Below are 23,472 nucleotides of genomic sequence, written 5' to 3' on the forward strand. Positions count from 1 at the left end.
TTACAGAATTTCTACAAATGAACTTTCTTGCATGTAAATACAGCAATACAACAACAAAAAAACTGCTTTTACAACAGCACATTTTCAGCTAAAATTCTTAGAGAACAGTTCATTATAGCATCTGTGTTATTAATGTACACTTCTGCATAATAAAACTGTTCCAAAGATGCAAGTAATGCATAATTGTGTGTTTCTTTTTCTCAGCATGTGGTAAAAGAAGAGACAAATGAGAAGATAGCTATTGCTATTACATTACATGCTATTTTTCTAATAAAATATGAAAACACATTTTCTGTGAACAAAAAGTCTGGATGATTTGAATTAAGAGAAAATTGTTCTTTCGTTAGCCCTAAAAATGTCCACAGGCATTTCTGTATGGAAAGTTTTACCACATATTAGTATAGCCTCATAGCAGGGAAGGACCAGTGCACAGGGCTCAGTAGAGAAGAAAGAGGATTTGTGCTTCTTTCAAGCATTTGAGATGGGGGGTAATGCACCATGTCAGTGTGGTGGGATCTGGGAGGAGAGCAAGCTAAAGGGTGAAGGAACTGACTGAAAGGGAAGAGGGAATTGCTCTGATAAAAATTGGGAATTTTGGCAGGGAAAAGGGGAGAAAAAGAGTATCTGTTATCTGTAAGCGGGTCTTGCTTCTGGGGAAAGTATGTTGGCTCTGCTGGCTGTCCATCTGCCAGCTGTGCTTGGTGAGAAAAGAAGGGCTGGATGTTGGCACCACGACATTGCAGCCCAGGTCTCCTCTCTCTATCACTGGTGCAGTTCACAAAGCTATTTTCAAAGAAATCAAACATCACTGACTCTTTGCTGTTTGACCTGTTGAAACTATTTTCCTGGCGCTCAGAGGCTATTTCTTCTCTGCACAAGGTGAGAGAGGGGGTAAACCCTTCGCTTGCTGAAGGTCCTGATGGCTCAAAGTCCATGAAGAACTGGGGAGAGAAACTAGATCTGAGGACATGATCCAAAAGACTGAGAAGTAGTCACAGATCTTGTAAACCACCCACAAGTCTTCACATGAAACACCAGAAAGCATTATTTTTTGCAATTGAATTTTAAATTATCAAAGGGATAAGAGCCAAGCCATATGTGAAAAAGAGTGGCAGTGTAAACATAGGGTCTTACCTGTTCCTCATTGTGGTGCAGCTGTGGACTGAATTTCCAGTTAAAAGTCTTGCTTCCTTTCATTGTGAAAGACGTATCTACAAAGAACAAAGCAGAACTGAGCAACAGCCAATAAACTAAGCATTGCTCACAGCTGCTTTTTAAAAGAAGACACTGATGTAGATTTATTTATTATATATGTGCATTACATTAGATTTATGCTGTTCAGGCGTACTCATTCAACGACTTACAAAAACACTTAGTGAAACAATAGTCAGGTGCCCATATGAGCAGTTTTTTGTCATAATCCATCCATCCATTAGCTATACCTACTTATCCTGTGGAGAGTCACAGGAGGCTAGAGCTTGTTCTGGCTGACATTAAGAGGTTTCAACCCAGACAAGTCACCAGTTCATTGCAGGGCTAACAGTGTGAGACAGACAACTATACAGGCGCACATTCATGCCTATGGCCAGATTCACTGATTAACAATTTACAGCATGGGACTGTGGGAGGAAGCGGTAGAACACAGAGAAAAACCACACAGGCACTGAGAGAGAGGTCAAGCTACACACAGTAAGGCCACAGCTAACCAGAAGGTTCGAACGCAGAGATTTCTTGAGAGGAGACAGCACTACCACTACTCCACCGTGTTGTTCTTATATCTAAAACTGATATCACTTAAGATACATTTTTAGAAAACAGTAGAAATGTTTGTAGGAGCCTCATTTAACAGCAGATATACGTTTCAAAATATGTTGTACAGAGGACTAAAGCCTTGTATTAAGTCATAGTCGGACAAATTGAGTGGATATTACAGTCAGAAACACCTGTTTCAATGTTGGGCACCTCACTAGTATTTTAAGATGACCTGACAAACACTGAGATAATCTTTTATGTTATCATGAGTTTTAAAGGTTCCACAAGAAGCAGTGCAGAGTGGACCACAGTTTTGTCTGTATCATGCATGCACACAAGATGCACAAGCATGTGTGGAATGAGTTTTCATAAATAACACCAAAGGTGGAAACACAAGTAGCTTAAACTAAAACTATATACGACATATGATATCCATATCATTATGGTATTAGTATGGTATGTAAACAGCTGAGAATATGTTATCAATGTGAATATTTAAATTTCCAGAATAACATAATTGGTTATGTCTGTGGAAATGCACAGTCATCCAAGTTATGGTAATCCAAGAAGCTTCAGTAAAAAATAACTTGACTTCTTTTAGGATCTTGAAGGTGTTTTACCTCTTATTCAAGAGACTTCTTCAGTTCTCCAAGAGGCCTCTTAGATGAGAGGTGAAATGTTCTGAAAAACTTCGATAAGAAGTCCAATTGCATTTTACTGAAACTCCAAGGATCACGCAGTCCTGAATTTTATGATTTGAACATGTCATCTTTAATAATACTGGCCATATTGAACTTATTACTGATGATCACAGATTAAATTTGAGAACTGATATACACTACCAGTCAAAAGATTGGAGACATTTTCTCATTCATTTGAATGTAGTGTATATTTCTCAAAATAAAAATTACAAGATGGCAAAGCATAACATTTAGTTCTGATTTAATACAATTTGAGAATCCTACAGCACTTTGTATTTAAATGCCTACCTGGAGGGAAGACCTCATGTTCATCTGTCATGATTTCCTGATCCTGGACAGCGTTTGTGGGATCCATTCCAAAGCTAAAGCCTCTCTGCACCTCAAGGAGGTTTTCTTGAAGACAGGGTCCATGCTTCTCCCGCAGCGATTTCAACAGCACTTCCCTGCTCTCTGACAGAAGGTTTGCCCTTCCCAAAAGTCGGAATTCCAGACTGTCACACAAACGTACTGCCACTGCACTGACAGTCTTAGACACATTTTTGGGATTGTGTCTTCTGCACTGTACATCAAAGCTATCAGCAGCGAGTGAGCTTTGGAGTTGAAGCGGGCTTGGGTTCGGACCACTGGTTTGCTTCTGGTAGACAGGAGACTCCCGAGTCTTCGCCGTTAGTTCAAGAGTAGGCATCATTTTTCTCTTTACCTTCTTTTTTAATGTCTTCAGATTGTCTCTGTCAACAATGGGAGTCAGCTGTGACTCCATGTCCTTTTCAGACATGAAATTGCTGGTCTTAATGGTCTTGGTTGGTCCTACACTGAGGGAGCTGTGTTTAGATGAACGGACGCTTTTAAAACTTCCAAATGAACGATCAAGTTGTTGCTGTGGTCTCTGCCCTGGTGTAACATCTAATTCTTGACTATTAAACTGAAGGTTTTGACTTTCTTTCTCTTGGGAATCATAATGGGCCTTTGTAGAAGGGTCTGCTTTCTTTTTAGATGGCACAGCATCATCGGTATCAGCACCCAACAAAGGATCACAGGAGAATGGTGCAGGAATGCAAGATGATGAAGATAGATGTGAAGAAGCTTTGTATTTTTCTTTTACATGCTGTCCACTTTGCTTGAGTTTCCTCTGCTCACTCAGCAGGCGTTCAATATCAATAGACTTCACTTCATAGTTGAACAGGCCCTGGTGTCCTATCAGGCGCCTGTCTGTGATGATACTGGGCTCCAGTACAGCAGGAGCGACGCCTGGAAACTGTGTCTGTTTCTTTGAAGGACAATGACAGCTACTATGACAGCAGTTATGGAAATGTGCCATGTCTTTACTGCATTGGCGGCTGCAGTAATGGTGATGCGATTTGGTGTTTGAGGTCTCTTTCCAACCGCCTCTCATCAGACTCCTTTCCTTGCGGGTCTTCAGTCGCTTCATCTTCTGCTTCTCATCTCTCTTAGTGCAGTGATTCAATTTCTTGGAATCTGCTGTGAATCTGCTCAAGAAGCAATTTTTCTCGGATGTTTTCGATTGCTCGTTGATCTTGTCTTTATCTGGTAAAGGCCTGACACCTCCGTGTCTCATGCTGCACAGGATTCTGTAGAAATGTATCATAGTAAGTCATTTGTAAGCCTGCAGCAAATAGAAACAGAAAACCCTCTGCATGATGCTGTTGCACTCCAGTGACTACTAAAAACAAATCAAGCACTGAACTAATGTTTAAATGAGAGTGGCTGGATGAAAATTTCAAACAACTGGCAATGGGGACTTTGACCTTGAAGACTTGAATCATATAAAGTATGACATATCTAAAGTGCATGTAAAATGTATTTTTCTTAGCAGTTCATTGGCATGTTAGGGATGCATGAACGAGTCTGCTGCATTGTATAGCAAAGACAGATTATGTTAGTATACATGGCAAAACTTTCCCTTTTAATGAACATTAACACTGGTAATATGTACATTAAACCCTGAACTCAGGATCATTTCACATAGTGCAAATTATATTTACATATTTAGTGTATACTACTAAAGGCTAACCGTTTAAATCTTGAACACCTTCATACTACAAGTGAGCAGTCAAGAACAGGTCTCAGGTTATAATGTCTGACACAGAAAATGTGCCCCTAATATATCTGGACATGCAAAAACTACAATTAAAACTAACTAACCAACAAACCATTAAAGTATTAGTAAATTCACAATTTATCAAAAACTCAGTATTTCTCAGTGATATTAAGAAAAAAAAAGTCTACCAGAAAAATGAAGAATCATGATTTCACACAAAGAGGGGCTGAAAACGCGTCCATCACTGGACTTGAATATCTAAAAATATTGAGGCAAATATTGTCAGATTTTTCTCTCACTCCCTTCTAACAGTAAATACAGCAACAAACACCAGGATTGTGACAGCATCCGTGCAACTGCCTCCACTGCGGTTCCAGACATCTATCATTTTTACCAGTTAGCTTAGTAGGTGGCTGCGAAACAGGTAACGTCAACCAGGTGTAATTTAACTTCAAGCACAGGTGTTTTAAATTATAGCTGTGGCTGGTAAGAAACATAGAAACTGAACCGAACTTCAACAACTTGTAAAGCGAGACAAATGGTAACTCTAGAAAACGCAGTTGTAAACAAATGAGAAGACATTAACTGACAACCGGTTACTTACTAAAGTGGCCCACGGTCTTTTTTGTCGTACATTAATCTGTAGTTGCCCGGCAACACGCCGCAGCGCAGTCTCTCTGCGCAGCACTAACTCCCACGAACACGGCAGAGCGAATCCATTTACACAGACGAGGAGGTAACGCTGTGTCATCTTTTATCTATTTCTTCCCTTAATCAGTACTTCTTTTACTATTTATTCATACGGTATCTTCTTTAATTAATCGTCAACGACAATGTAATAATAGAACGGTTGGATAACTGTAAAATACGTGAAAACATATATATTGTTGTCCACGGAAGACAATGGTACATGCAAGTATAGCGAAAATTTACTTCCGGAAACTGAATCGGGACATAACGATATTTTGACTTAATGGTAACCTGTGTTCAGTAACGTTGCTTAATGTAGCTGCTATTTAATATTGACCCTTTTCTACCGCAGACAATATAGCCCTTTATTATTTAACATTTATATTACACGTGCATGACTGTTATCTCTGTTAAACCGCATCTATTTGTGTTTTCGCAAGGAGGCTAGCCATTGTGGCTAATTCTGTCAACATCCATTGATTTTGATGGCATTTATAACGATAGGCCTTTGGTTACGCGGTTAGTGTGCGTTATTACAAGTATCAAAAATTCTACGAGACTGCTTTCCAATACAGGTAGAGCCAAGACATGAGTGCAGAAGACTCAAACCCAGCCGCCACACCCACTCCCTGTGTAGACACCCAGGGAGATGGACGATGGATGTCTCTGGTGTGTGAAATAACCTTATTATCAGTTTTCGTTTACTTTATCCTTGAATTAAACAAAGCTGTGACATTAGATTCATTTCTAATGTCGCAAGGGTTGAGATATATGATGACTGATGATAAAGGGAGCCGTCATCAGCTGAAATTCAATTAATTTCAGAAATCTTTATTTGTCCTCTAGGAGCAATTTAAGGCAAGTAGAGCAGTTGGATCAACAAATACTTAATATAAGATGCATATATAGAAATATAGAGAAATAAGTTCGGTGCCATGTCCGTGGAACAAAACTAAACAGAAAATGGCCCGAGTTTCACACAGATCATTCAAAGCAGCTTAGAGAGAAAACAGAATACATTCTCACTGTCATTTATTTTTTTTCTGAAGATTTGTACTATTAGAATTTTGTACATAATGTATCAAATAGGAAAACACTGTTTCAAAGATACTTTTTTGGCAATGCATTCAAGTTCTGGTTTTTCCTTTTTTTTCTCTTTGTAGCATACCCGCTTTGTGTCTGACAGCAAAGACAAAGAACCTGATGTCCTGTTTGTTGGAGACTCTCTTGTTCAGCTCTTGCACCAGTTTGCGGTAAAACACAGATCACATTCATCTGTGTGTCTGATCTATACACAGTGTTTGATAGTTTGTCCTGTTCTTATAAATGTCTGTACATGCTGCTAAATTGTGTGAACATGTGGACACTTTATTGTTGCGGTTTGTCTACAGATATGGCGCCAGTTGTTCTCTCCTCTACATGCCCTTAATTTTGGAGTGGGTGGTGATGCAACACAGCATGTGCTGTGGAGACTGAGCAATGGTGAACTGGATAACATCAGCCCAAAGGTCCAAAACACTGCCAAAAATAGAGAACATGATCATGCTTGTTTATTCACACAATAAACTGATGGTGCTATCATTGAAATTCCAGTTATAATAACCCTGAACTGTCATTTGCATGTACATGATCATGTTTTCCTTTCTCTTTTGTTAATGTAGGTTGTCGTGCTATGGGTTGGCACTAACAATCATGGTCACACTGCTGAACAGATCTGTGGAGGCATCATGGCTATTGTCCAAGTCATCAAGAACAAGCTCCCCCAAGCCCACACGCTCGTACTTGTAGGTTTTTTTCAGATACATTCCTTAAGGGTAGTATTAATCAACTCACCTGCATGTTTGTTGAAAATAACAAATGAAGTTCATGCGACAGTGAAGCTGTACAGTGACCTCAACCCTGATCATGTTACCCCTTTTAGTTGAATCTTAGTTCAGCTGCAGAGTTCTGGATGCATCACAGTAGTTTAGCACTTAGATTACTGTGACCAGTTTCACTTTTTATATTTAAAAAAAAAAAAAAAATTGTAACTGATTTAAGATTCAGCTGACGTGCTGGTGAGTAAGTAATCTCATTGAACCTACTTTTCCTTTTGTGAAACACTTAAAAAAAAAGTTAACAGACTTAATAGGGGTCCATTTATTACTAAGGAGAGAAATGAAAATGCTAAAAACATTGTATCTGTTTTTCAGAGTATACTACCCAGAGGTAAAGCACCAAACCCTCTCCGGGAGCGAAATGCCAAGGTGAACAAGCTAGTCCAGGAGACTGTATCATCTCTTCCACATGCCTCTTTCCTCAATGTGGATCCTGGCTTTGTCCACTCCAATGGTAGCATCTCCCACCAAGACATGTATGACTACCTTCACCTGACCCCTCAGGGCTACCAGGCCGTGTGTGAACCCCTCCACGCTCATCTCAAGTCCATGCTAGATAAACCTGCTGAGAACTGAGCAGCCAGGTTACAAATGTACACTACCACAGTGGTCCTTGTCCCTGTTTCCACAGAGCATCACACTTTGCTCATTAAGACCTCAAGTGGTGGATAGAATCAGTTATTAAGGGCTAAGAGCTGCACAGATCATTGAAGTCCTTTCCACAGCGAGGGTTGGTGACCACTGTTACAGATAATGGGACCATACATTTTTTGTGTTAATAGTGCAGTCAAAATTTCAATGTGCTGTAGAGAGACAAAGTCCTGCCTGAATTCCCAGTTAGCACCTGTTCTACTAGCATTTACTTCCCAAAATGTTTTGTCATAGACAGATTATTTCATTTTTCTGCAGCATGATAGGAATGAAGGAATGAATATGACAGGCGATTCCAGGGTGTCTTTGCCAGTGACTCAGCAATCAAGGCAATAAAATAACATCTGAAGAGACATCCTTAAGAACACATAGATGAACGTAAACTAATCCAAGTGTTCAATGGTTAATAATAAAACTTAAAATTATGCACATTTTTATTTTTTAATGAAAACATTCTGTATGTTCAAATGTTATTGGTTGCCCCTTGTTAAAAGCTGCATTTATAACAATAGCCTGCAGATCTCATCTACTCGGCTACATTTGTAATGTATTTATCAAAGCTGATTTTACTTTAGAACATTTCATAAGTACTGATGTAGAAACCCACTATTGCAAAATACTTGGAAGAGGACCTGGTTCATTTTTGGAGTTATCTTTATTTGGCAGTACCATCAGTGTATTATCTAATGTTTTTTTGTACATGTTAATTTCAGTGTCCTAAGATTTCACTTTTGTTTGTTTACACATGCAAAAAACTGACCATTGCTGTGTACTTGCTTTTCATCATGTTTTGTTTTCTCATTAATGTCCTTCAACCTTTTCGCTTCTCCTGTTTTAACAGCAACTGTATTTCACTGTGAACAGAGATGTGTGTGAGTAGGTTGTGAAGTTGTATAGACACATCTAGTTTACTTTGCATCAGGTTCATTGTTCTCTGCAACTTACTGGCTCATTAGACCACTGAAAAGGCTTCACTTACATGCTTCTAAGAAACTTAGATAAGGATTGTGCTGCAGAACTCGCATTGTGGTCCAGAATGGATGATTGTGTAAGAGAGGAAAGAAATGCATTAAATATAAAAGCAAGATGGTTTCATTGTCCCTTGATTCGTGGATCAGATCTGTGCGCAGATACTGAGAAATTGATTGCCACTGGTGCAGAACTGTGTTTTTAGACTTCAAAAAAAGCAAAGTTCATTGAGAGTGCACATACACAGATTATGTCCAAGGGAGATTTATTGCTTTTGCATGACTGGTTTTAGGAAAATGTGGTTGTGAGCAGAGAGCTACATTTCTGAAACTTGAGGACGATGAACAAGTCTTGCTTTGCCCTCACCAGCCTCATTAATGTCAGTCCATAACTGGTATGTTTTTCAACAGTCATCACACGTAATACAATACACAAAGACCTAGAATTCTACCTCATAATAGCAAGCATAATCTTACATGTGACACTGGTATATTCTCTACTGTGGGGCTGACAGGACTGATGATGAGCACCACTTGAAATTTATGTTAAACCTGTCAGTATTGTATAGCAGTAAGTGCTTTTGCCAACAAAGATAAACTAGGTTTTGTACACAAGCCACAACCAATAAGTGAGATCAACATTAATATCTCTTCTCATTTCCTCATGTATTTAAGTGCCATATTTTAAATGACTGTAACAAATACTGAAAACAAAATATGATCACAATGGGGATCAGTAAATGAAAGCACAGTGAAAAAAAATGTGTATGACACTCTTCATCATTTAAAGTAATACAGTCATATAGTATCAGCGTTACGCACTGGAAACTCACAAACAAGGTGTCACCTGGCATTCAGATACCCTCATACTGCAGGTCAGTATCGTGTGAATCCCTCCCTTTTTTTCCCACAGAAATGAACCATTACATGACACCAAGGTTTGCTGGCAATCTTTTGTGTTATCCGCCACCACGTCTTTGGTTGGGCAAGACATGCATCATACAGTTGGCAGCTGATGAATACGCCACAGCTACAATTTCAGACATTGACACCATCCTTTATAAAGACCCAGACCGACAAACATTTCATTTCTTCACTGTGACTGCATACAGGCAGGATTTCTTTTTCTGGGCAAACAGCATTGTTCTCATTTACTACAGCATGGGACCAAGGAAGCATTTGCTGTTGATTCTTCTACTGCTAGTATTCACCGACCACAGTCAAGGTATTGTACACTTAATCAGAATAAAATGTTAATATTAATTACAAAAGTAATTTACTAATTAACCATCATGTGTATATTGTTCTGTAATGTTTTTTTTCTTTCATCAAGGTGTTCCTGAGACCTATGAACAATCCTTGATTGTCAACAAATTCACTGATTGTATGTAAAAGCTAAACTTAAAAAAATGAAAACACATTTCACAACCAGTGGTCAATCAATAAGAGTTAAATTGTTTTATTTTCATTTATTCTTTGAATTACTAATACCGGTAATTGTTTTCTTAACTTTAACATCAATTGTGTTGTAGCCACTGTTGTTGGAGAACTACTTACAACTCCACATCCGATTAACACCCCAAGATGGCACAACAGATCATGTAACTGCAAAGGTGAAATGAGAACTGACATATATTTATATGCATATATCTATAAGTGCATTATCCAAACCTGTTAAGTTCTTTTGTTCTTATGTATTTGGATCACCCAGGAAAGGAAAGAGAGATGGTGAGCACACACTGCCGCTGTCAGTCGTCTGCCAGACGCAATGGCAAGAACGGGAAATGTAAGTTACTTATACTGTCTGAGGTTTTTAAAGTGATAAAGTAAAACAACCTAAAATCAGTAAGATCAGTGAAAAGAAACGTTGTGTGTTAAGTATATTATCATGACTCAGACTGAAAGGTGATTATGAACTCAAAGACTCTTACAAAATGTTACTTACAGATATTTAGATGCTAACTCAGCCTATCTTTTCCTTATCTGTCTGAATTTACTTAAACCACAAGGGAAAAAACTGTGCCAGCTGGAAAAAAACAAGAATCTGCAGAAGTGCCACAAGTTTTCCAAACTGAAGACAAACAATAAATCCAAGTTCGGTCCCAGTGTGCCCATATGAGCAAGACAAGGAAACTCTCATATATACTCTGCCTATATATCAATATTTTGCAATTATCACTGTCACACATATTTCTTTGTAAGACTTACTGTTATATCCTCCTCAATAAAGTCCTCACACAAATGATTACAGTGTTTTTTATTGATAAAGAAATAATTACAGTGAATCGAGGTATAATAAAGCAAATTCATTATGCTTAACAAAAAAAACTGCAAGTGTTCAGAATGGAGATATGTAATTTGTATCATAGGAGCATGGATATATTATGTAGAAACACACATGTTTTACCCTTGTGAAAATAATGAAGGTAAAATGTTTATCTGAAGTTCAGTACCAGGACCACACCTCAAACTCTCCCCTTCCTGTCATACATCTATAAATGTTGACCAGCTCTGCATACCAGTCTGTTCTTGTTTGCCGTTGCTCCACTTCCCCTTGCCTTTCTTCTTGCTCTTTTCTTCCTCTTTTGTCCCTCTCTTAGGGAGCCAGCACCAGGACCTGCCTCTGATCCTCAGTAAAGCCTTTACCTACACTGCAGCTGCTTATCTTACCTCTGATCAACATTTCACTTATGATATCAGTTAATAAAAAATCACCTCATTGATGGTATGGTCCTTGATATTGAATGCAAGTTTACTGAAGTACTTTCACTAAAATGACTCCTGGGAAGTCCAAACAGTGACTAACACAGATACTTTTACTTGCTAATATTTATAGTATTTAACATAAAAAACAAAACAAGCATTGCAATAAATAAATAATTTGCCTTTTCACTGTTAGTGTTAATTTTACATTAAGAGTGTGGATTATACTTTGACTGTCTCAATCATTTTAAAGGAAGATTGTCATGAAAGACTGTAAAAGAAGCAGGAGGCCTTTTGGGCTGACTGGACTTTTCTGTGTGGAGGATCAGTTGAACAGCACAGAGGTGGAAAAAGCAAACAGAGCCATTAACATCAGACTGCTGTGGGATGAGAAGTGGATGGCAGAGGCATGACCTGGGAATGGAGAGAGAAATTTCAGTGATTCTGAGAGGAAAAGAAAGAATGTTACTGTATACCACATGGATCATCTACAGTTGTATAGCACCTACACCGGTAGTGTTTTAACCATACTGATGAAAATAATTTAGATGAATGCAATTATTCTATGAACCCTAAGAAAATAATTGGTCATGTTTCACTCATATTTTGCTTGTCAGTTCATCAGATATCACAAAGAATCTATTATGGAGATACTGTACTGACCACATCAAAAATAGACAGAGAGGAGTTGTAAGGTTCACTCACCGCTGACAGCAAATGTTTTACTTTGGTACATTGTGATGTTGGTCACAGGGTTCCTCGCCTTACAAATGTACGTCCCCTCACTTTCTTTTGTCACAGAGAATGTAATAACAGGTCCATTCGTTAGAGGGTTTGACTGATTGTTTAAGAACCAGTAGAAATGACACTCAGGCCGAGAATCAGCAGAACATGTCAGAGACATGCCAGAGGTGCCCAGTTCTGCTGAATCTGGACCAGAGATAGTCACACTCAGGGGCCCATCTGCAACCACACAGAAGAAGTTAGTCAAAATTAGAGTAAAATGACAATTGTTATGTACAAACATTTTTTAGAATTATTTGCGCACATCTAAAAGGGTAAATTCACATTTATTCTGTGTAGCATTTGAATGGCTTACAAAACTCATTTAGGTATTTCTGGTTAAATGCACTCTGCACATTATAATTACTGGTTTAAGTTTAGGTGCTGAAACGCTGAATGTAGAAAGCTTAATCTCAGAGCAACAGGGTACTCGTGTAACTTATCGCTGGTAAAGGAGCACAGTTATTGAGAGGTGATCTAAGTGTATTTTGCTTGATCGAACACACATTATTAAATAATAATACCAAATGTAACATGAGTGTATTAGATTTTATTAAAAATATTAATGTATTAATTAACTTAATAAAAATTAAGTACCTATTGTAACAGCAGGAAAGCAAGTTTTCACTCTACGATACTCACAATTCACCAGGAGTATGTACGGTACACTCTCATGCTGAGCAGCCTGATTGGTAGCAACACACTGATATGACCCATCATTGTAAGTTGTCACTGGGGTGAAGTGCAGCATGTTCTTTTCAATGTGGTACGATGAATGTGGGTTTGTCATGTTGAGTTTCATGTTGTCCTTCATCCAGTAGATCGTGTCATAGGGTCCACCAACATCACAGGTGAGAGTGAAGTTTTCATTGTTTATTGGAGTCGTGCTGTTTTGGACCATCACTGACTCTATGGCCTCTATAGACACAAAACACAGTGAGTCATATGGGCAAGACGTCTTGATTGCACGTCATGCTTTTAAACAGTTGTAGTCTAAGACACAATATAAACCAATATTCAATCAGTCGTGTTAAAAAAAAATGTGTCATTGATTTCCTTCCCATAGTCAAATTTTCATACCAATGACTGTGAGCATTGCAGAGTTTGTACTGTTCTTTCCTGTCACATTATTGTAGGCCATACAGGTGTATTCTCCAGTCATATTTAAAGACAAAGGACCAGCTTTAAACACTGAAGTATTGGCCACCATGGAGCCATTATACCACCAGCTAAAGTGGCTGGGCGGAACCGACATGGCAGAACAGTTGAAGACCGCATATCCTCCTGTCTCTGCAAAATCTGGCCCCTGAATGATGGGTGTTTCTGGTCCAACTGCAACAGCAAAGGAGATGGTTGACTTTGACTCCAAAAATCTAATAGTGTGTAGCAACATGTTGCATGAAAATGTCATACTCACAGTTGACAAGGAGCATGTGCAGAGGGCTGGTCATGTTTCCAACAGCGTTAACAGCCATACACTGGTAGTCGCCAGTATCATAATGATTCAGTGGGATGAAGCTGACTGTCTTGTTATCCATGGAGAAAACAGTTCTGTTGTTTTCATGCAGCAGCTCACCATTCTTCATCCAGTAAACATGATCAGCAGGTCCAGTAACATTGCATGTTAAATTATATGAATTACCTTCTGTGGCAAGATTATCTGGTGCTTCTACTTGCACATTTTCTATTGGATCTGAAAACGAAGCAAAACACAGAATTGTATAGTCCTTTTTCAGAAAACATTTTTGCATAAACATATAAGTAGCAAATATCCACATCTCACCTACAACAGTGAGCATGATGTAGGCACTGCTGTTTTGGCCAGTGACATTGTTAAAGGCCATGCAGATGTACTTCCTGACTGTTTCTTTGGGAAGATGAGGGGTAATGTACTCGGACATGTTGGAGACTAGAGAACCATTGAAGTACCATTTGTAGTGGCTTGGGGGGTTAGATGATGCATAGCAGCTGAATGTGACATTGTCTCCTGTCTTTACCGCGGTCGGTCCCGTGATAGTTGGCATCTCTGGTCCATCTAAATGCATGGACATTAATGTAAACCACAAGAAATATGTTCACATGACTTTCCAGACATTCACATAATGCAGAACAGTGCATGGGAGTAAAATTTGGTTGGTATTTTATGAATAATCTACTAGATATGTTCACATTTGCTAATATCTTATCAGATGGCTTGTTTAGTTAATGACTGTTAGAGCATAACTTACAGATAACGTTAACTGTGTAGGGACTGCTGGTCATGTTGCTCACAGAATTAAAAGCCTGACACTTGTAATGTCCATTGTCTGAAGGTTGGACTGAGTTTAATGTTAGTGTCTTGTTATTCATGCCAAAGACTGTTGCATTGTCAGCAGAAATAGGCTGGCCATTCATCCACCACAGAATGGTGTCAGCAGATCCAGCCACTTCACACTGAAGAGTGAATGGCTCATGAAGCATGGCTGGTCCACTGGTAGGTTTCACCACAACTGCTGTTATTGGATCTATAAGAAGAAAAGAGAAATGCATTGCTCAAATTCAGACATGGACGAGGCTTGAATGAATGTGGCACATGCTGCTAGAATTTCAAATAATGGTTCAGTATTTTGGAAAGTTTGCTCAATCGTTGTGAAAACAGTTAGGTGTGGACAATGGCACTACCCTTATTTAGGTAGCAGAACCACACCTGAAACATTCTGTTTTCAGTCATATGTCTAGAAATGCCTGCCTGCTCTGCACACCCGTGTCCTGCCCTCCCTCTCCTTCTGCCTCTCTGCTCTTTCTGAATTGTCAGTAAAGCTTTTTCCACACCACAGCTGCTTACCTTACCTCTCATCACACCTGTTGATGGGAGGTAAAAGCATGTGAATAACACGTCAGAAGGATAGCAGCCAGCAGCAAGGCTAGCTTAGCTTAGCATGAAGGTGGGAAACAGATACCCTGTGATGTGACTTGCTGTTTTTCACATGCTTTTTATTGACACCTAGCTAATACACTAACGCTAACACAGATTGGCTCTTTTACAAAATCTACCCATCAACACATATGATGATGAAGTGTCACAATATATTTTTAATCACAAACAACTACAATTACCACACTACTCCAGGAACCAGTCAGGCTGCAGTTTACATAACAAATTGTTAAACGTGTTGTCTCCCTTGCAATCTTATGACAACAAAATCTCATGACGCCACGACGTCTATAAGAACAAGAAATGTTATGGCTCATAAACCACAGCTCTTTCTTTTTCCTGAAGCTCTTTGCATGAAAGAATGTTTAACTGTCATCTTACTCTCAATAAGAAATAAATAGGCATGTTTCCTAAATGTATTATTTCTTCAGAATGATCAAATATCTAATAGAGGAAAGTCACCTTCGTAAATACTACAATTCCAACCTTACCTAAAACCTGAATCATTGCACTTGCGCTGCTGAACCTGGACGTGACTGTGTTGTGAAGTACGCATGTGTAATGTCCTGAGTTGCCCTGTGTAACATTCTCTAGTTGAAGCTGTGGGCCAGATTGGTTCAGGTACACTCCATCAACAATCCACTTGATCATCGCTGGAGGGCTGGACTCCGCTGAGCATGACAGTGTGATTTTAGATCCTGTTTTGTACGTGTCCTTCATGGGTGTGATCATCATCGTTGTGTTACTTGGACCATCTGATGATAAAACAACAGGGAAATTGTTTTAGGGATTAATGTTAGGGTTGCAGATGTCTATATATACAGATTTGTTGGTTGAAACTTACAGCTGATGTTCAGATGTACAGGGGCACTGATTTCATGGCTAATGCCATTAGACACTTTGCACCTGAACGGTCCCTGGTAATGGTGAGTCACATTGAGTATGGTGAGAGTGGCATTTCCATTGCTGAGAAGTACTTGTCCACCAGCTGTTACTGTAGAGTTGCCGTCCAGCCATTCAAAGGACAGAGATGAGCCGTTGGACACAGAGCACATGAGAACTGCTGTGTCATTATATTCAACCAGGTTGGTTTCTTTTGCCCACAGAGTCACATTTGAAATCGGCACTGCAGAGAATGACATAACAAGCCATTTGTTAGGTTTTACAGAAATGTGGAACTGTAGCAGACAATAAACCATGTTTTCTCTCTTAATAGAAGATAGACATGTAAGCTCATATGGTTTAAACTGAAATCTGATTCAAACCAACATTTCTATTAACCTTGCTAGTGCCTTGACTCCGTGGCTAGCACTGCTGTTCTGGTGGGTGACATTATAAAACAGAAAATAAGGGTAGTGAATAGTGTCAGATGCTCATGTAAAACGGACAAGATTTCAAACAATGGTGTGAACACATGTAACGGTAATCTCTGTGAACCAATAGCTCAGGGGTTTGCTCTGTTTCTATTTTCTGACAATTTCCATCAGCTCATGGATTTCTCTATACAGTCATCTATTACAGGCACAGCACAGCCTGAAGTACTGATAGTACAACTCACCAGCACTGGGTGCTGCCTATCGGCAGGGAAACCTGGCCATTCAGACTAAAGTGGGCTTTAAGGGAGAGGGGACTTAAAGAGACACAGCCTAAAATGACTTGTTTCAACTCTAAATAAGGATTTTTTGAACTATGAATCATGTGAAGCTGCCCAAGTGGAGTTCCAGAATAAAAACACAGAGCTGAAAATGAACATAATAGGTCCTGTTAAATTAGCAGAATCATGTCTCTTTGAGGATAAATTGTAATAACTTCGACCAAATAATAGATTAAGTGCTACTATTTAGTCAAAATTTTTGTTTGTTGGATGGCCATAGCTGCACTTTGTGTTTAGTGCAGCATTGTCTGTGTGAGCAGTACTTTGATTTTCAAAGTACTGCTCACAGTTGTTGTATTACTTGTTTTAATACATAAATAATAATTTATGTTTTAATACATTTTCATGTATGTCTCTCACTGTATATTTTATAAAATCAGTGCGAAATTATTCTATTTTCTCAACTGACAACTGAAACTAAGAACTGAGACTCATCGAAGTGTTGCTAAAGACAAAGAAATCGATTTTTTTTTGTTTATCGAATCAACATTTTACAAATACAGCAGCAAATAACTGAAAATACTATTTATTATTTGTAGTTTTTGAATGTTAGCAGATTTTCAATACAATACAGGATCAACATACAGGTTTGGAGAGGTCATTTCAGTGTTACTGCATATGCATATGGTGATATTTACTTAAAATGCATTGTATACTGTAGTTAGTAAACAGGAAAAGCAAGAACATCCTTACCTTGGACTGACAGTGTTAACTGTGCACGAAAAACATTCAAATCCTCTAATGTGTATATTCCTGAGTCATCGAGCGTCAGTGACCTTAAAGTCAGTGATGAAGTGGATGAATTGTATGTTACCCTGTCCCTCCAAGAGTTAGCTATGGCTTGAATTTGTGGGGATATGAACACAATGAGATTATTGTTGAATATCCATGTTCCTGTAGAGACGTGGACCGTGCTGGAAAGTGTTACGCTGCTGCCCACTGGTACAGGGTTCTGAGAGGCAGTAATGCTCTGACTGTACACATGATCTAGAAACGGAGAAGGAGGAAAAATATTCACAAACTGTTTAAATGTAAGGAATACAAGACAACTATTAAAACAGCGAAATGTACCCAAGTAGCACTAATTAAAAAACATTTTTGTAAAATGGTAATCAAGATCTATAAATTGACTAATGCAATGGGAATAAAATCATGGTAATTAAATGGATTAAAATATCAAAAATATTTCAGTTTTACCAGAAAAGGCAATCGTTGTCAGGATCAGGACGAACACCACTGGAGATTCCATTATATTCTTCAATTTCTACTTTCTTGCAGTTCTTTGTCAGCTAAATGGACTGGACTGAACTAATTCAAATCTGGCAATACTGTATTATCACAGCTCTGAAATCAGCTAATATTTGCTCTACATCACTCCAGCTCTCTGTTCTTGTGATGCAAATGCTTACCACTGGTCAGCCATCACCCTGCCACACCTTGTTTCGCCCTGATATACTGAGGTTTTAGTGGAGAACACCTAGGAGTGTCCATTTACTGTAAACGCAAACCTGGCATTTGGAAACTTCCAGAACTGCACGAGGATATTTTGTAAATATGCTGTCTGACTCAGAACTCTAACAAGAATGACAAATAACTCAGTGGAGGAAAGTGCTCTCGGCAAAAAATTATCAGCAATATTCTCGACAGTATCTCTGAACAAATCAGAGAATTTTTAAATACAATGCTTTAAATCTAGCTTGAAAAATGTTTGTCAAATGGCTCTAATGATTAATAATAACAAACAATAGACTTTTTATTGTTATGTTTTGTTGACAATAAATGATAATTAGATCAGCCACAACATATAAGATTCAAGGCAATGAACATTTCCTCATTTCTTAAGACGGCACAAAGTATATTCTAAGTGTTTTGCAGCACGTGGAAGAATGGAAGACCTCTAGCTAAAAATTTCTGCAACAACTATGTGCTCAATGATTTTAATCAAGGCTCACACACACACACACACACACACACACATATATATATCCCGTGTTTGATTAATGTGATTGCAGTTGTTAAGTTTTCTGCTGATTTTAAGTGCTTCTTATCACGCAGACTTCATTTGTTTGCTTTTGGTTTGGTTCGTTAATCGGTAAACATAACATGATAACATACAAGGACAAAAATATCTGACAACAGCAACACAAATCACACTCACTTGTAATAATAATGTGCATATATTTGTAATTTATTTGCAGAATCAAAACATACATACAGAAAAATTTATGACACTTTATGAAACAACAGACTCTCTCTCTCTCTCACACACACGTGATTATTCATTTCAAATGTTTCTTATATAAATGTAAACATTTAGTTAAGCATTTGATTAATTAGGGGCCCAAAAGTGGAATCATACAAAAGGTCTGACAGTAAAAAAAAGTCGACTGCCGTTTTTTCAGTCCTCTTTCTTGCCATGCCGACACATTCCACAGTGATTTTACTTTAAGTTTCATATGATCCCTTTTTATTCACTGGATCAAAGTCATCTGTGGGCTGTAAGAGTCACAAACGTCTGTGAAAGAGAAGCAGTTATTTAACATATTTGTCATTGCCATTAATAATCCTGCTGTAGGTGTGTCCATTGTGGCACTAAATCTTTTCTTCCCTCTTCTTTAGTTAAATTTTAACAATGATTGCATATTCATATTGTACACTCATTTACCTAGAAAATGTTTATGACAAAGAAAATGTAGAAGACATTCTATTAAAACAGGTTAACTAAACCAGAACTGATCTATCAAAAATCAAGTAAAATCTTTTACTATACTTAAATAATATATATTTTGGACTATTTAATTCACTTAATGACTTACTAACCCTTACAAATGATGTGAATTAATAATGGCACACCAGTTTGCTTTTCTGAGGGAAACATGGTAAGGAATGTATGCATAATGTCAGTCTAGAAATGAAAATATTTTCTGAAGTGTATATGCCGATACATACAACTTACCTGGCTATGAAAAGAGGAATCCAGCGAGTAACAGAGAAAGGAGTAGCATATTCACTGCATGCTGGTCAGATCCTGACTCTGTATAGAGATGAAAACAAACAAAGAATCAAGTACAGAACATATGGAGAATCATGGAAGTTGTTACCACTATAGTAACACACTCACTTGCTATTATGATGTGTGTGGTGATATTGTCATGCATGTTGGTATAGTTGTTAAAGGCCAGACAGGAATATGGACCACTTTGGTCTTCACCGACGTGTGACAGCTCCAACAGAGGACCTGTTACATTCACAAGCTCTCCCCTGAATGCCCACTGAAGCTGAGCTGGGGGATTGGACTGCGATGAACATAGTATGGTCAGATTAGATCCAGCTGAAAAGGAAGTTGTGTTCTGTCCGTTCACTGTGAGAGCCATGTTATCTGGGCCATCTGGGAAGCGAGACATACAGCGGAACAGACATTTGTACTTGAGCTGGACAATTGTAAGTGGAGATTTGCAGCAAATATTGATTAAATTGACACTGTCCTACTCACAGCTGATTGTGAAGTTGACCGAATCACTGCTGCTATTACTGACAGGATTGAACACACAACATCTGAATGGTCCCTGGTCGTAGCGAGTCACATTTACGACAGTGAGAGTAGAGCCTCCATCAGTGAGCTGGAGTCTGCCAGTGGCTGAAACCTCAGAGCTGCCATTCATCCAGAGATAAGAGAAGGAGGACCCAGAGGAGACAGAGCATGTGAGCTCGGCTGAACTGTTGAACTCCATCAGCTCGGTTTGATTCACATTGAGTGTCACATTTGAAATGGGCTCTGTGGGAGACAAGTGAATGCAACAAAGTGTTTATCAATGTACTGTACACTATGAAGCTTTGGCTCATTAGTATTAAATTATGCCTCAGCAAGCAACATTTAATGCAAAGGTTGTATTGGTCCCTTTATTTAGATAGACCTGTACAATGTAATGCAGTGTAATACATTAAAAATATAAAAACAGCCCTGTCATCACATCTTTGTTTACAAAGCTCAAAATATTTTTGCTGACATTGTTGAAAATGTGTTTGTTACTAAGGTCATTGTATCAAGACAAATTGTACATTTTCTTCCAATTTGCCTTTTTTGCTCCGCCAAGGAACACGGAGGAGTTGTGTGACGATCAGTGTACGTTTGTCTGTTTGTCTGTGTGAAACATTACTCAAAAACAGATTAACAGATTTGGATGAAATTTTAAGGGAAGGTCAGAAATGACACAAGGATCAACTGATTAGATCTTGGCAGTGATGCGGCTTATTGTCTGGATCCACGGATTTGTTAAAGATTTCTGTATCATTGCGAGATAGCGGCACAGCGATCCTGCTACAAATCCAGCACTGCAGACTTACTGGGACTTATCCTTCAGGAATCATACAATGACTGAGCAGCCTTGACAGTGTACTGCGCTCTCCATGCTTTTGTTGTTTCTTTTTACCACCACCATAACTAAGCAAGACATCTCATATAATGTAACAAAGAAGCAAACAAACAAGAATATTCTAAACATAATTAAAGCAGACTATAGCAGAGCAGTTGAATTGAACTTCATAGGTCAGTGTAGCATATATAGTAAACACTGAGTGTCTATACAGTTATACTGTCAGCCTAAGAAGATAGAATATTTTTATTATGGCCACTTACAGTGTTTTGTGGCAGCACATCTAAGGTATAACTGGAACGTCCCAAATTTCTGACCTGACATGTCAATAACATTATTGACTTCAAAATAAAAATTCAACAATAAAAGATGCCCCCACATAAAGTTTCATAGTCTGTCATTGCTGGTGTGTAATTCATCATGAATCTATTATTCTAGAATAATAATAAAACTCACAAATTGTCAGTTGCTTTTATTCTCATCTGACATGGATATTTAAACCACAATAAAATGATGATAATTAAAGAAATAACTACTTTCAACTTGTCAATCTTTGTTACTGAGAATGCTTTAAGAGAAAAAAAACATACTCTCTCTAACCGAAGATTGAAATGACTCATCAGATTTTAAGTGGTTCTAAATAATCTATGATAATCTTTTTTTTTTTTTTTTTTGGTTGTTGTTGTTGCATAGGAAAGAATAGAAATGTAGTTAGCGATGACACAGCAGGAATGGGCTCCGTAAAACTAAAGGATCAAGCAAGGATCAAGGAGATTGTTGTCAGACACACAGACTGACAGACACTAACCAGAGGACACCGTCATGTGAACTAAACTGCAGCAAACCAAAACACACATGGACTGCTACAGAGTTTCCTGGTTGTCAGTCCAAATATCACGAGGCAGAGACATAAATTCCTACAACTCTTTTCTGAATATTGTCTAGGGATCCTTTTTCATCACAACAGAAACCTGTTCCAGTAAAAAGGGTAGAGTAAACACGTCATCAGCACATTTTGTCCTCCCTCTTCCCCTTTATGTGCATAGCTGTATACGTGTTCAGTGTTCGTTACAAAATGTGAAACTGTGAAAATGCTCTTTTTATGCTTCCATTTGCTTGGTTTTATATACTTTAAGTGGTAGCCTCTTTCTTGATTGTGTATTTATTTGCTCTTAATAAGTGAGCATGTCTTGCCTTGTTTTCTCAGCCTACATCACTTAATTTATTACATTGTCCATTTGCCACTAGAACAACTAATTTATTTATGGCTATAAATCTATGTATATATATTCTCAATTTATTTGCTTGGGTCATTCAGGTTAAACTTATCAGACAAAATGTCAGACTACATTTTCAAGTAAGGAAAAAAAAATCAGGAAACAGATTTGGGGTTAAATGATATATGCCCCTCGGGCATTTAGACTTTATCTCAGTGTTTACTCAACATTAGTCACAGTTTATTCAAAACATTACTACCCAAAATAAATGCCAGTAATAAAACTGATAAAATTCATTATGCAGAATGAATAATGGCTGATGTCTGTGACAGCATTTGCTTCCTGAAATGCCCGTCAACAAATCATTTAGCAAATAATGCTACTAATAACAAAAATTAAACCTGGACTCTTGTAATGAGTTTCGAAAGATTCCCAAACATTTCACAAAGGCAGACAGGACAGCGATTATGACTAAGTGGCACTCAATCAAATGAAGCTACACTCTTTTGGTTTTGCATCATTGTCCTTTAAACAGGTCACATACACATGCTACCGAAATCTTTAGAACCTTGTGAAATGACCTATTATAGACTGTCAGTTATTACTCTAAATGTTGATTATCGGTGCTCATTTATTTAGGCTCACCTAGAACAGTGATGGAAGCATTGGCCTTAAGCTGGGGGTCACTGCTCTGCACCACATAGACTCCTGAGTCATCCACAGTGACAGAGCTCAGAGTGAGATCTCCTGTGTGGACATTGACTGACGCTCTGCCACTGTGGCTGGGGAAAACCGCCTGCTGGTTTCCAAGCCAGGTGAGGATGAGAGACTCTCCCACTGCCCAAGTGCCACTTCTGAGACTGGCAGACAGAGACAGTGTCACTGTTTGTCCGACTGCAGCAGGGTTGATGGAGGGCTGCACCTCAACAGCGCCAGAGGCCAGAAAACCTACAAAACAGAAAAATTTACAGTACTTGACTCAAAAGACTTACTGACACTTCCATTTTTAACCAATATAGTGAAGTTAAAATCACAAATCAATAAAACTAACAGGGCCTACCTTGTATTAAAGCTAGGAGTAGAATTGCTGAGATCCCATTGCTCTTCTTCTCCATTTTGTTTCAGTGGTC

The 23,472-nt window shown here is 38.4% G+C and overlaps 3 protein-coding genes across 4 annotated transcripts; 1 reads left to right on the forward strand and 2 right to left on the reverse strand.

Moving 5' to 3' along the window:
* Nucleotides 1-158: 158 nt before the first annotated feature.
* si:dkey-250k15.4 (uncharacterized) lies at nucleotides 159-5,168 on the reverse strand. Its single transcript, XM_023261758.3, has 4 exons — nucleotides 5,117-5,168; nucleotides 2,742-4,042; nucleotides 1,135-1,211; nucleotides 159-941 (listed from the first exon to the last, which is right to left on the reverse strand). The coding sequence occupies exons 2-4, from the start codon at nucleotides 4,027-4,029 to the stop codon at nucleotides 396-398; spliced, it is 1,911 nt and encodes a 636-aa protein (XP_023117526.2). The 5' UTR covers nucleotides 4,030-4,042; nucleotides 5,117-5,168; the 3' UTR covers nucleotides 159-395.
* A 41-nt stretch (nucleotides 5,169-5,209) lies between these two features.
* On the forward strand, nucleotides 5,210-10,943 carry pafah1b3 (platelet-activating factor acetylhydrolase, isoform Ib, gamma subunit). Of its 2 annotated transcripts, none has more exons than XM_023261760.3 (10): nucleotides 5,210-5,248; nucleotides 5,778-5,871; nucleotides 6,366-6,455; nucleotides 6,594-6,710; nucleotides 6,864-6,986; nucleotides 7,395-9,923; nucleotides 10,032-10,082; nucleotides 10,231-10,311; nucleotides 10,410-10,484; nucleotides 10,708-10,943. In XM_023261760.3, exons 2-6 carry the CDS (start codon nucleotides 5,791-5,793, stop codon nucleotides 7,653-7,655), a joined length of 672 nt encoding a protein of 223 aa, XP_023117528.1. In that variant the 5' UTR covers nucleotides 5,210-5,248; nucleotides 5,778-5,790; the 3' UTR covers nucleotides 7,656-9,923; nucleotides 10,032-10,082; nucleotides 10,231-10,311; nucleotides 10,410-10,484; nucleotides 10,708-10,943. The 2 variants fall into 2 exon arrangements, with proteins under 2 accessions (XP_023117528.1, XP_023117527.1); XM_023261759.3 differs by lacking the exon at nucleotides 5,210-5,248 and adding an exon at nucleotides 5,421-5,488.
* ceacam1 (CEA cell adhesion molecule 1) lies at nucleotides 10,939-23,472 on the reverse strand. The gene is made up of 16 exons (XM_023261761.3): nucleotides 23,403-23,472; nucleotides 22,988-23,290; nucleotides 20,246-20,527; nucleotides 19,874-20,140; nucleotides 19,714-19,786; nucleotides 18,179-18,207; nucleotides 17,446-17,739; nucleotides 15,943-16,224; nucleotides 15,590-15,853; nucleotides 14,413-14,688; nucleotides 13,968-14,219; nucleotides 13,602-13,877; nucleotides 13,265-13,516; nucleotides 12,827-13,102; nucleotides 12,107-12,364; nucleotides 10,939-11,815 (listed from the first exon to the last, which is right to left on the reverse strand). The coding sequence occupies exons 1-16, from the start codon at nucleotides 23,455-23,457 to the stop codon at nucleotides 11,727-11,729; spliced, it is 3,528 nt and encodes a 1,175-aa protein (XP_023117529.3). The 5' UTR covers nucleotides 23,458-23,472; the 3' UTR covers nucleotides 10,939-11,726.

The sequence above is a fragment of the Amphiprion ocellaris genome, chromosome 9 (genome assembly GCF_022539595.1).
Source record: "Amphiprion ocellaris isolate individual 3 ecotype Okinawa chromosome 9, ASM2253959v1, whole genome shotgun sequence".
In the NCBI taxonomy this organism is placed as follows: Eukaryota; Metazoa; Chordata; class Actinopteri; family Pomacentridae; genus Amphiprion; species Amphiprion ocellaris.